Here is a 14,246-nt window from a genome sequence, read left to right as displayed (position 1 = left end):
ATTTTGGGATTCTTTTTTTTTTTATTATTAAAATGTCATGCGATCGTAGCTCACCTGGTCTTTGACTCGGATCATGCAGGTGACTCCTGAGGTTCCTGGCAGGGAGATTCTTTTAGGTGGATGTCTGTGGTTGTTTGTTTGCCAGAGACATAAATCCACTGAGTCTGCACAGCCGGTCCACACCTGCCCTCGCTGGGACAAATACAAGAAAGTCTACAGTCACAGGTATAGTTTTAGACAATACTATACAAACATAGCTTTGAAGCAATGACAAAAAGTTTTGTATTTCTCGTCGGTAAATCTTTATAGCAGGAAAAATACAATATAATATATCCAGATACCAAATTCCTCGAGAAACTGCGGTTTAAACATCAGCCTGAATGACTGACTCACCAAAACACTGAAGGGTTGCTCACTTCCCTAACTATCCGACGTATTATCTGAGGATTGTAAAGTCACCTCTGGGATGACGACAAAGCTGCTGAAGCTACTGGACGTGCTCCGTAGGTCACTGGGAAGTGTTATTCTTCTCTGCGCTGTCCCACTTTTTTTCAGTTCCACAATGCTGTCATCACAACCTGCAAAATCACAGACACACAAAATGATCATCAGTGTCTTCTTTTAAGTGGACAAGTGCATTCAGAAGTATTTTTGTAGACCCTATTGGTTTAGTAAAGGATCAGGAATAAAGGTTTTGCACTTTGACGGTGAATAATAATACGGTGAATTTATCTATTTAACTGAGGAGGCAGTAAGTATTTTGATGAATATACACATGATTTAGCTTTCTGAACTGTCGTTTCTGGGTATTTTTTTACTCCACAGTGAGCTCATTTTTAACTGCAACATGACGTCCTGCACCTCTATGGAAACAGAACGATGACTGGAAGTGCAGAGAACTCTAACATGTCTTCTGTGCAGTATGACAGAAGTTGTTATTTTATCAAGTGCCCACAGGTGCTACAAATACTGGAAAATGCTCGACATATTTTACATACAACCTCTACAAACTACACGTTTTTAGCTCCACTCTGCTCAGACATATTTCACCAGGCCAAATAAATCTTCCAAACAACGTGCTCACCTGTATATCTTTTTTGAGCCATGCTGCATTTATTGATCAAGTATGTTTGATTTTCCTCTCTTTCCTCTCTGCTCTGTGTAAACACGTCCTTCAGCCAAAAAGTTACTGAATTTTCGACACGTGACTGCTGGTTACAGCTGAACTTTTGTTGAGAAGAGCGCAGAATTTTGTGCAAATTTATTATAATTAATTTATTTAGTTTAATTTATTTTTGCTAAATATTAGATGAGACACATAAAATGATGCAATTTTGAGAAAACAGTCACAATTTTAATCTTAGATTTAGTTGAGTTTCTTGACTGAACCATATCACACATGATTAGTTCAAGGACTGTTGGAAAGTTGAAAATCCAACAATTATTTCTGTTTTTACAGTTTCTGGTGCTAATAAATGCAGTAATTTTGACCTACTGTTGTGTTTTGGGTTGAGATTAAATGACACTTAAGTAGTTTAATATTATAAATCAAAAGGGGGCAGTGTGTACTTACAGCACCACAGAGTTCCATCATGGACCTGTATGGAGGAGAGTCGCTGACAGTTGAGATGAAACTGTCGCTTGACTTTCAGGCTGGACGAGTCCCACTGCAGGATGGAACCATCACAGCTGCAGGAGTACGTCAGCTGACTGGGACAGGGAGGAAAGTCTGATTAAAACACAGCTACACTGCAGCAACACACTCATTTAAACACTCTTTTTGTTTAATATGAATGAGAAATAATCACCTGTTGTGCAGATCTCTGGTGTCCATTGCGAGGCTGGTCACTTCCTGTCTGTGCTCAGTCAGCTGTTTGTTGCAGGACATGCTGTGAGTGTCGATGATGTAGATGACAGAGTCCTGAGAACCGATCCACACTTGCTCCTGGACCAATCCCATCATGCAGTTCTGCACGAAAGACAATCGCAATGTCACTTCATATAGGATGCACATTTCTATATGAACATTGCAGGAATTTCCAAGCAAAAATTGTAACAGAAAACAAAAATGCACTCAAAATTGCTGAATTATCAAAATGCAAAATGCACTTAAAGTATTAATTTAACCCAACTCACATTACCGTAAGATAAAAGAGTATAAAAGTGTAAAATGTGACAACAATCTGCAGAATAATGCTTAAATCCTATAGCAGCCTTCAAATTATATAAATAGTGGTTTGATGTTGACTTATAACTAAACTTCATAAATTACATTTAAAAAGTATTGAACTGATGTAGCATTACACTCCTATCATGTACTCAAGGTGCACTAAAATATCTTTAAATTGACTCAGATTTCATCTTTCTAACTCCACACGTTGTTGTTCATCGTTGAAATCTGGTGACCAACAGTTACTACAATTTTTTTCACATATCCAAGAGAACAGGGCAGGTAAACTGATTTCCATGTGTAAAATCCATGCAGATCCCTTTAAAATAACTCCTAGTCATTGCAGGTCTGCTCTCACCACTTGCGACTCTCCGACCTGGATGCAGGCCTGCAGCATGGACCAGCTCGCTGCATCAAACACAACCACTCGGCCTCCGCTGAGAGCCACCCACAGCTTCGGGTTCATCTCAGCCTCTGAGTCATTGCAAGTCAGCTGACCTGAAGTACGAGCAGAACAGACGAAGGATGGAAGCTGAATATATAAAGGAAAAACTTATTTTCAGCAGGACCGACAGCAATAAATACATACAGGCCCTAGAAAAAAACATTTGACACTTACTTTTTGAAACAGTTCCAACAAATGAAGATGGTATACAGAAATATTACAAGGGAATTTAGAATATGAAAATATCAACAGATGTAATATTCTGTGGAAACAGTAACGACACCCTTGGCATCAGAAGCTAGTACTGCCCCTTTTAGCATCTTGTAGGCATTTCGTTGAAATTTCTGACCACTCTTCCATGCAAAGTTTCTTCAGTTACAGCATGTTTGAGGGGTTTCTTGCATCTACTGCCCATTGAAAATCCAACAATGTCCACTATTTTTTCCCACAATTGTACAACGCTCTGAAACCCAGAGCGTTTTCACTTCTGTCTGCAATATGAAGTCCTGCACCTCTATGGAAGGAGCACAACTATGACTAGAAGTAGAGAGAATCCGAAAATCTTTTCTGTGCAATGACTTAAAGTTACAAAAAAATGATTTAATAAAAAAATCCCAAAAATAAAAGAAAAAAAAACCCTGCAATAAACGTGTACATTTTTCCACATGTCCAATAGTGGAAACATTTGTGACTTCATATAATAGAAATATTTAGCTATTCATATTTTCACAACCTCTATAAATGCTGACAACTGTATACTGTTTTTGAACCATGCTGCATTTATTTTAAAGTCTCAAGTCTCCCCTCACCCCTAAAAACTCTCAGAATTTTTGTCATTTTTGTTGGTTGCAGATGAGTCAGTCACGGCTTCTAAGTTAAGCAGATTTTTATTTTTTTACAGAATCTGGTGCAAACATTTAATTTATAGTGAATTTTCAAATGACACATGTAGAATTAAGGGGTTTTGATGAAATATTCTGGGTTTACGTTGAGATTTTGTTATTTTTCCTGATGTAACTGCACATCACACATAAAATTCAGGCACCTTCTGAAACTAGAAAAACATTTAATATAGTTTTGACAGTTTCTGGCTCTGACAAATGGTGTGATTTTGGAAACATTAACATTTCTTTCAAACTCACCAGTGGGTTTTGGGGTTCAGAGGGTTAGCATACTACAATGAAATAACAAAAATAACAAATCAACGCACATTTTATGTCACAAAATACTTCAGCCTGTTATGCAGCATGCCTCTAAACTTTATCACTTGTCATAACGTTGTTTATCTGCTCTGCTTAGTTCTTTGAACTCAGTTCTCCTCATACTTAATCAGCAGTTTGGAGAAGCTTTTGTTCTCTTTCACACTGTAAACAAATCTAACGAGACAGATTTTATCCTGCCTTTAAAACGCAGCACAGCAGGACTAATGAAGGCTACATGGATCGGTTTCCCTGATGCATCTATTTCTAGACAGACAGTTTTTCACACGTTTTACTGTCTTTTATTGCTTGTTTATGTCTTTTCAAGCCAGAAGAAACTCTGTTGGTCAAATAAATACTCCCAAAAATTTAATCTGGAGTTTGGTATGAATAATAATGTGCTTAACTGTGCATGCCAAAAACAAATAATTAGAGAGTAAATGCTGAAAATGTGCTTTTTTTGTCCTTATGTGAAGGAACTTTCATTCAGACAACCTAACACCATTTGTCAGCATGTGTCCTGTGACTTTAACAAGTGTACAGCAGACATACAGCATAATTAAACAGAGAATAAAGTGTATGTCAACATCGATTACTATTTAACTGATTATCATAAGTTCTTCAATGCTCGACGATTAATGTAAACAAGCAGACAACTTCTGCATGAAACTCTAAATATTATAGGACTGTTTGTTCTGGGTTTTTTTGGCTCATTTACTGGCATGCAATATTTCAGACGTATGCTCGTTCAGTGTTGACAAAATATGTTCATGCAAATGGATCAATGTCCACTAAAACACACAATGTGAAGGAATATCATAGCAGATTATTACCTGGTGTGTAGAGCAGCACGTGTACAGTCTGAGGTTCAGCCAGGTCCAGTGACGGGTTGATCTTGTGTTTCAGAGTCTCTGAGGTAGTTTTAGGCACCATCATAGGAACTGGTTGGAGATAAGATAAAACATTTTCTAACCAGAGGGACATTCGTGTGCCAGATAATGCTTGGAAAAACATCAAAATCACATCAGAAAAAGCAGGAAAGTAATAAGATACAAGTATGCAGATAAACCCGGTGAGAGAAGGATGGTGTTGTGAACGTTATATCATGTTTTGGTGTCACCGTTTCATAAAACCTTTTGAAATGAATTAAAATAAACTGAACTCTGAGAAATTTCTATAAATCACACTTCCTTATTTCATATAATGCACCCGTCTTAAGAGCTTTTTGAAACTGAACCGGGAGGAAGTGAGACAGACAGGAAACATCTGAACTTAACCAATTAACTGATCAATAAAGTAGTTGTGGACAGAAAATTAACAAGCAGCTATTTTGGCAATCAGTTAATTACGTAATTTATTAAGCATAAATGTAAAAAAAAAGAAGTCTTTCCAGACACTGAACAGTGATGATTACATGCATTTCTTTGTATAAAGACATGATAAACAGTACTTATTTGAGCTTCAACCTTGCACAACAGCAATTTTGGGTTCACTGAGATTGCAATGGACATTTTTATAAGGTGTTTTATTAGTTTTAAATCTGAAAACCAGCCATGTGCACGTAATACAAGCTTTTGTGGTCCTGCAGACATAAATCTATGATGAGCATCGCTGGCCCTCACATCACTGCAGACCTTTTCATCAAAAGTACATCATCATTTACTTATTGATTTTATTTTCTTGATTACATTTGGTATTTTTGACCTAAATATACAAAATAACTAGTAATTAAAGTAATCAAATATAGAGTAGAAAGTGCAATATTTGCCTCTAAATTGTAGTGGAGAAGTACAAAGCAGCAGAAAATGGAAATACACAAGTACAAGTACCTCTAAATTGCATTTAAACACAGTAGTTGTGCAAATATACTCAGTTACTTTGCACAACTGCCCTCTGATGTATTTGTATAAATCACCAAGCACGTTTTGACCCCTTCGTTTTCATATTCACAGATTTTGCGACTAACTAAATACAACACTTTTTCACACAGGTCTCTGACATTTTCAGGAATAAATAATTAAGCCAATGATCATAAAAACGCTGTCAGATTCATAGTAGCATCAGTCATTAGCTAGATGGTTAATCTGAGTAATCATTAGTTTGGTTAGTTTTAATTCTACAAAGAATACGCAGGTCTGCAATCCGACTATTTATTTGTGCATGTTTCTTTCATAAATCACATCAATAGATCAGAAGAAGCAGTACAAAGCTGAGTGAGTGAGTCCAGACCTTCATGTTTGATCTTATCAAAGTAAGCCAGCTTTGAAGCGGCAGCAATGGACCTCTGAGTCTGCAGGCTGCCGGTGACGGCATCCATCAGCAGGACGTTAGTCAGAGCCTGCGTCATGTACTGAGGGTCCTGCACAGACACAGTGAGATGAAATTGGGAAAAAATATAGATTCAGTAAGTGATGATCAGCACAAATAACAAATACTCAAAATACTAGTTACAATACATGGAGAGTTAAGCTCAAAATTCTTCATAGTCATGCTAAAATTTTAATTTATGGTGAATTTTAATTTGATCTGTAGGTGTCTTCTGGCTGGAAATTACACAAACATTATGCTAGAGATGTTAATGTTAAATCTGATGCTATAGAACATGGCAGAAATGACCAGGAACACTGTGCTGCTTCTTTTATCCTAAACCTATACAATAATTGTATTGTATAGGTTGTATTTTTTATAACTATTTATTTCTATTGTTTTTATTTCTATTTTGCACTATACTATCACCAGTTGAAGAGCATTTAGTTTATTTTATGTAGGCAAATACACAAACAAAAGGCTATAAACAAATCTTGAGCCATACAGAAGCAGCTTTTTCTCAAAACTTTGTGACAATTCCAAGTGGCACGAACAGTTTTGGACACAGCATTAAGTAAAAATGTAGAAATGTCTGAATCATTTGTTTGTCATATCCAGCCAGAAGAAACCCTCTGGTGAAATAAAAAGAATCAATATAAACCAAAATCTTGCATAGGTGTGGACCATTTTACACTTAACTATACAGTATGTACTATCAGCAGCAGGTCACAGTTTTAAATTGTGCAACTTTGACCTATAATTTGCAGCACGAGATGCAGTTTTTGTTTAAAACAGAGATGTTAGTATTCTAGTCGTATATCTAGTTTGTATTCACTGTAACACTGCAGCGTAGCTCCAGGCTGTACATTTTCCCCTACAGCTGTACAGTTTATAAAAGAGATGCTCGATGTTTCTTTTTTCCTTCAAATCCTTTTGTCGTTGAACTGAAGTATCGCTGCTCCTTGTGAGGTCAGCTCTGTTGAAAATACTTCAGATCTTTTAGCAGACTTTACCTTGTGCTGATCTGCCATCTTGCGTCCAGCCCACATCTCTTTGACCACCAGGTTCCAGAGTTCAGTCTCCGTCTTCAGGTTGGCTTCGAACGTCTCGGGCCTGCCAGAGGTCTGGATACGAAGGGAAGGAATACGAACGAGCAGAAAGGGAGCTGTGGCTACTTTCACCTCCTGCAGAGAGATGAGGGAGCGGATTATTAAAATAAAGAAAAACTGATTGTGACTGATTGCGAGAAACCGATTTGAGACGCTTTGACCTGGATGTCTCTGAACTTTGTGATTTCCAGGAAGCCGGGTCGTCCCTCGGTGAGCAAAAACAGACGTTTCTGCGTCATGGCGATTTTACCGACGCCGAGGGAAGTCTTAACACAAGACGACAACTTGTAGACGCATTCACTGTAGTCGAGGTGGTCGATGACCTCAGAGGGGAGGCTGACGTCTTGAGCTTCGGCTTCAGCCTCCTTCCAGAAGGTGTAGAAGATTTTGAAGAGTTCTGGGTCGACCTTCTGTGGCTGACCTGGGACAAAGAAGAAGAGAGGGTGTGTTTCTAATGCAATGAAGAGCAAACAGACCAACATATAGACACATGGAAGCTAAACATGTGCAAATATGAGCTAAGAAATGTACAAAAACTCACTCAAAAGGGCCAGATTAGTTCCACATCTATGTCAGAATAGTGCACATTGTTCCTCATGTGTTACTAAATGACCATCTGGACTCACAAAGATCCAAACAAACTCCCAGATGGGGAGCACAAAGCTGCTTTTTCTTCCATCTAGCCAGGCAGGATTGCATTTCACATCAGATACAAATCAAAACAAACACGGGGAAAACTGTGCTGAGAAGACAGTTTTAAAGAGAATCCAGTAGCTGTGTACAGTGGAGTCCAACACCATGAACTGTACGTCTAAATTCACTTTATGACCTTTATCACATGACATGAACTCGCTTTTTCTTATAATGTTTTTTTTGCTGATATAAACTATGACTTCACATAAAATCTATTTTCCTTTGATGAACTAATTCTGCAAGTCTGAACCTAACTGAAGATCTCTAAAAAGGGACAGTGCAGATATCTTCAGTTAGGGAGAGTTAAATTTATCCTGTACTAAAATTATCACCAGTCAGATGCAAATTGTGTTATACTCATACTTAAGCTGCAGATATCTGAAATTATATTGCACATATCTGCTGCTGAAATGCAGAAATCTGTAATGAGAAACAATAATGATGGTAAAACCGACATCTTTTGTCCCAGAAAAATGATGATGTGGAGATCTGAAATGCTCCAAATTACAGGTATCTGCAATGCATATCCAGTCTGACTATTCAATGTTAAAATGCCTCTCCATACTGCAACGCTTGCTTATTTACCCTCAGCAATTAAACACAATCATAGTGTTCTGAATCATGTTGGTAGGTCCAATATTTGCCCCTCTTTTAGCTCTGTTTGTTATTTTTGGTAAAAGCTGCATTAGACGCCAACCTTAACAATTTAACAACTAGCACTGTGCAGTTTTTCGAAGCTTGTCACTGAAGAGTGATGACAACAAACCAAAACAGAAAAGTCCTGAATGTACATTCACAACTATGGTCTGAAAGACTCACAATGACAAGAGCAGGTTCTTGTATAGTATATGTGCTGGTTAAACTGTACCTCAGTCCTAAAGCCAGTGCTAAGCCTTACTTATACTCCATTATAAATGCAGATGTGCACACAGGCAGCTGCAGACAACACTGATACACATAGTTGTTGTCTTTATGCTACCTTCCTAGTGGAAAGGTCTGTGCATGTGCAGTAGATTGTACTATGTATTCTGTGCATGCACACTACTGTCCTACATTATGGGCCAGTATTAACACTGGTCTTATGGTATGTGTGCAATGGATCCATTATGTCTGTGCTTCCTGTTTATTGCCTATGTAAGCAGCCTTGCATTACATTCTGGTAACATCGTGATGTGTTTCAAGAAATGTGGTGTCTCGTCTGTTACAGACTTCTGTAAAACTGAGCTCTTTCCTACTTTCTGCAAATCACTGGTGTCCAGCTGCGACTCAACACTTCTGAAAACTCCAGAGAAGCTTTCAAACTAACAGTTTCTGAACTAAAATGAAGACAGATGTATTGGTTTTTGGTTAAAGAGCACCTGTCAGTCATCTACCCTGGCACTGCCCAGTTATATACCCATCAAGCATCCAAGGACGGTCTGTGAGAGTCTGCACAAACCCCTATCCTACCCTACAAGGGAAAGGGTGTACAGGCTTGGCACTAGTGTCCATTCACAAAAATGCAAACTAGTGCACATTTATGCAAAGGAGTCCATGGTGTCCACAGCTGTCCGTGTTTGTATCCACATGGCAGTATAATCAAGACTTTATACTTTCAGCAACCAGTGTCTACATGGGTTTGCAAGAGCACATGTGATACAGATTTCTTCCTCTTCCTACGTCTGTAGGGGTTTGCATGGTTCCTTCTTCAGATATCCACATGGAACCCATAATTTGTGGCCTCATGGAATGTCCTCATTCCAACTGTACATGTGGAGGTAAACGCTTGTTATGAGGAGAGACCATATGAAGAGATTCTGGGTCATCCATACCTTTATACTTCATCATTAAAAGAACTGCAACTGAAGCAGAACTTTAATGGTGCCCAAACACAGGGTGAAGTTCTGAATTCTCCAGATATTCCATGCTACGTCCAGCCACTGTGCCTGACACACCTCGCACGGTTGGAAGTAGACGCTATATTTTATAAAAAGTGCAAAGTCATAGCCGTTCAAAAACATCCACTGGAGGACTGCATGCATTTCTGTGATTGATGTGACCGCCAGGCTGACATGTTCCTACTGTATTATGAATAAAACAGTATGTGCGTCTGCTTTCCAAGTACCCATCCGTCATGCAGAAACCATGAATTGGCCATTAGAGAGTATTAAAGGAGTGTAACTGATTATCTGGTGGCTGTTTGAATCCACCATGATTGCAAACGCTGTGGTAATCGATTCAAAAGTCTTTCATGTATTGCTAGAGGAGAAAATCAATACTGTATAATCACCTCTGCGTCCACCATGTCAGGTCAGAGCACATCTAATGCAAGATTCATGAAAAATGTTTTGAACGTTTTGCAGTTATTGATGGTGGACTTTGAACTTGAATCTTTTCTACAGCATTTTTATCACGTTGCAGTGTTTCAGGTTGTACATTAGAGGGTTAAACAAAAAAAATAAAACAAAAAAGGAAAAAAAAACACAATTCAGAAAATGCCAAAAATATCTAAATTGATTCCTAAATGACACACATCAGTCTTGCTGTCCTCACTTATTTATGTGTTGTTGTATATCATTAGTTATGTCATTTTGCATTCTATTGTGAAGCACTTTGTGATTCTTTTCTGTGAAAAGTGCTGTAGAAATAAAGTTCACAGTTATGGCCTTGGGCCGCTGCGCTCCTCCTCCTATCCTGATTTCTATCATGAACAGCTGTGAGCAGTCTGCCGTCGACCATCCTTCTTCCGTGGTTCTGTGGTTGTGCCCGCCTGCAGTCCGAGGAGCTGCCGGATTGGTTCAGGATGAGCAGACTCCTCCTACCATGCTGACAGCGGGAGAGCTGTCAAAAGGCTCATTCATTCAGTATGTCGGTGGCAACTCATGGATGAAGCTGAGCTGCCTGGTGTTGTGGTATTTATGAACATAGTGTCCGTGGGGGAGCTAAATGCCAGCAATCACTAGTTCCAATCACAGATTCCTTGTCAGTTTAGATAGGGGTGCTGCAGCATTGTACTTTTGGGTTACGTAAGTTCTGTACATTAGTTTTCCATTATACTTTTTCCTTTTACTGGTTTAACCACTGCTAGGCAAGTTCGCTTTTGGTTATGTTTGGTTCTTTTATTTCTGTAGCACCCGCTTTTTCTTTTGCATTTAACTCCCTCATTGTTTGTTATCTTCATGTACACCTTTACCTTTCAAAACAAATCACGGCCCATCACTCTTTAATTCAGTTTCCTGTTGGTTCGTTCCTCTTCTTTTTTCTTTTTTTTAACCACCCGACTACACTAGATAGTCGGGTTGTAACATTTACTTACTTACTTACTTACCATCAGCGAGAGCCTCAAATAAACGGTGTATGGTCGTTACGTCTTTAACAATCCTGCACTCTTGAATGCAACGCACAAACTCATCCTGATGCAGCTGCTGACGAGGAAGTTGAAACTTCTTGACATGGTCATCTGGCTGCACCAGCTGCTTCTCGTTATCTGTTTTTACCTAGTGAAGGAAAAATGGCAGTGTCACTAACATTATCACTACTCATAATAATAATAATAATCTTTATTTATTGAGTCATTTTCAAAATCTGAGTTAAAAATTGCTTCAGAAGGCAGAAAAAAATTGACGAGACGGCAAGCAAAAACCCAATTTGACAGACAAAAACCAGCAACAGTGTTGGAAAACATATGAATATAAAATAATTGATGGTTTAAATGAAATTTAAAGGACACTGCAGTCTTATTCTATATATTTACTATTTGCATAGCCTGCAGTTCAGCTAAAAAAGTTCAGCTGCCTAGTGGCTTTTCATTTATCTTGAGGAGGACACAGTTGTTTGTTTTTTGCATTATCTGGTGCAAACTGTTTAGTCTAAGTGAAATGTAAATAATACATTAAGAAAAAAATATTTTGTTAAAATGCTACAATGTTAAAACTCAGATTTGGTTCATTTCCCCTGTGGAGCTGCATGTTGCACATGATCATAGGAAAGTTGAAAATCTGATGAATTTTTCTGCTTTCACAGTTTCTTGCTCTGATAAATTATGTTAGTTTGGTTAAAATAAAAGCATGTACTGTACAAGCTCTGTCATTTAATCACCAACAGAAGTAAACGTGTCACAGTGTAACACAAACTGACGGCTATCTAACCACCACTTCTAAATGATAAATCAGTCAATGTGTGAGCTCACTGACCTTTAGTATGAGTCTCTTTAATTCAGGTCGTCTCTGTGCTTGCTGCCTTTCATCTCGGTGCAGCGAATCCACCAGAAACGTGACCAAATGCGTGGGAAAGATGGCCGTGTCGGTCTTATAGAGGTTCTGGAAGTCACTCAGAGCATCCAGCCGCCGCGAACACAACGTGTTGATGAGTCCTCGCAAGTAGTAGAACCTAAAATCATTTTAAAATCAGTGTGGTCTGTGGAAAATGCAACTTAAAACAAGACGTCAAAGAGTAACAAAAGGAGTAAAAATAACAGAGCACCTGGCAAGCAGAGCAGAGTTCTCATTCTGGACAGTGAAAATAGCTTTTCCAAGCTGCTGGATGAGCTCACTGTAGTAACTCTGGACGGAGTGGAAGGACAGAGATGCTGGGAAGTCTGGCAGTTTAAACACCTTCACAGGCTTAGGAGGCGATTTCAGCCCTGGAGGAGGGAAAAAGGGGATTCAGAAAGAGAAAGATGAGACTATGAGGGACAGAGGAGGAGACAAGGACAAACATCAATCAAATGTCATGTTCAACTGGTTTTATTCCTCTTGAGGCTCACCAGGGTCGGGTACAAAGATCCTGGTCAATAGCGAGTTTCTCTGGAAGCTGATGGTCTGGTCGTCTCCCAGGTTCGGCAGGCTCATCCCCAGCCTCTTACTGAGACGGATCTCTGTGACGGAGCTCTTCCTCCGGGCCTGAATCTCCTGCATGGTGGGCCTGCGAGGAACTTCAACCATGGCCTTCATTCTACAGGACAAATAAGAGAAATAATGAAGTGCTGAAGCCTGCAGATTTCTAATTGTTGTCTGCGGTTGGATATATGACAAGATTGAGCACTTTTTTTTTTTTAAACTATGTCTGAATTTTAATATAACATGAGGATACACTTAAGCCCTTTTCAGATACAGGATACGTAACATTTCTGGCTTCATTAGTCCATTCAGACGTTGGTCATTTTTATGTTAATGTTCCTCATGACTTCATTCAGACAAACTCACTACAGTTACAGAGAACACCACGATATCACATTTGTTATATTTGGACAGTACATCAATTGATGTATAGTGCATAATACTCACAAAAATATATTTTTTTGTTAGTTTTTTGTTGTTGACCATAGTCATTTTCAAGGACTTCAAATTCTTTAAATCGTTTCGTGTCCACCTTGTCATTAAAAAGGGAAACCTCAACAAATCAGATGTAAACATTTTACATCTCATATCCAAGCTCTCATTCTTGTCCAGAATTTGGCAGAAAGTGGTTAATTGGTGAGTATCATTAATCCCAACACATAATGCAATAACAAACAAAAGAATAAATTTAAACTAGTAGTAGCTTATCAAATTGTCCAAATAAGTAGTAGTGTGAACATTTAGTCTGTGTGATGCTAATCTAACTACTGCGTTGCCAACAGTAAAATAAAAATATTCTAACAGCTGTGATGAAGCTACAATCTGAGGACGATCACTATATAACAAACAATTTACCTGCAGCTAACAAACTGTGATTCTGAGGTGAAGAAAAGTTCACACCGTGACTTGATGTTAGATCCTGATCCATCCTGTCTCCATGTCAGGGATCATTTATAATTTTAAGTAATTAATGAAGTTACTGCTGTTGTTTTGCTCATATGGATCTTTCTGCTGTTAGATGTTGCAGGTATTTAATAAACTCAGAGGAAAAACTCCTAATAACAGCTGGAAGCAACAAATCAAACCTCAGCTCCTGTTAACATTTTGTCAAAACCTGGATTACATTTATTACTGAAGAGTCTTATTAATCTGACCTGTTACAGGCAAGAAAGATGTTTTTGACATGCAAAGTGTGTCTCTGCTCTCTGTGATGTTTTTGGATCAATAATGGTGCTGAAGTAAATCACTTAACACAACTTGAAGTATGCCACAAAGGCATGTCTATCTATTGATGTGACTGCATACAAAAGTGATACGGAAATGTTACTCGGTCCAACCCAGTTAGATTGCTATCGCACCTTTCACAGGAAAGTGTGCAGGAAGCTCATTTAGTCATGAAACTGATATGTTCAGATACTATCGGGGTAATAGAATAACATGCATGTCTGAAATGGGCTTCAGTTTCCAGTTCAACGTGTACATCTAGATAAAACTAATGCAGTCTAA

At 38.5% G+C, this 14,246-nt stretch overlaps 1 protein-coding gene across 2 annotated transcripts in view; it reads right to left on the bottom strand.

The window, feature by feature from the left end:
* The window catches only part of LOC111573132 (DENN domain-containing protein 3-like), a 39,952-nt gene that overhangs the window by 15,960 nt on the left and 9,746 nt on the right, over positions 1 to 14,246 (bottom strand). The window contains exons 15-27 of one of the 2 annotated variants that reach the window (XM_023277146.3): positions 12,668 to 12,855; positions 12,385 to 12,544; positions 12,096 to 12,291; positions 11,231 to 11,399; positions 7,392 to 7,651; positions 7,135 to 7,305; positions 6,044 to 6,173; positions 4,648 to 4,755; positions 2,529 to 2,668; positions 1,809 to 1,969; positions 1,574 to 1,710; positions 460 to 578; positions 55 to 192 (exon numbers count right to left, since the gene is read on the bottom strand). In XM_023277146.3, coding sequence (XP_023132914.2) covers positions 55 to 192; positions 460 to 578; positions 1,574 to 1,710; positions 1,809 to 1,969; positions 2,529 to 2,668; positions 4,648 to 4,755; positions 6,044 to 6,173; positions 7,135 to 7,305; positions 7,392 to 7,651; positions 11,231 to 11,399; positions 12,096 to 12,291; positions 12,385 to 12,544; positions 12,668 to 12,855 — 2,077 coding nt within the window. Of the gene's footprint in view, positions 1 to 54; positions 193 to 393; positions 579 to 1,573; positions 1,711 to 1,808; positions 1,970 to 2,528; positions 2,669 to 4,647; positions 4,756 to 6,043; positions 6,174 to 7,134; positions 7,306 to 7,391; positions 7,652 to 11,230; positions 11,400 to 12,095; positions 12,292 to 12,384; positions 12,545 to 12,667; positions 12,856 to 14,246 lie in introns of those variants that run through there. The other variant, XM_035951393.2, reaches the window with a different exon arrangement.

The sequence above is a fragment of the Amphiprion ocellaris genome, chromosome 9, assembly GCF_022539595.1.
Source record: "Amphiprion ocellaris isolate individual 3 ecotype Okinawa chromosome 9, ASM2253959v1, whole genome shotgun sequence".
Lineage (NCBI taxonomy): Eukaryota > Metazoa > Chordata > Actinopteri > Pomacentridae > Amphiprion > Amphiprion ocellaris.
Note: the sequence above shows the minus strand (reverse complement) of the source record. Positions and strands in the feature narration are given on the sequence as shown.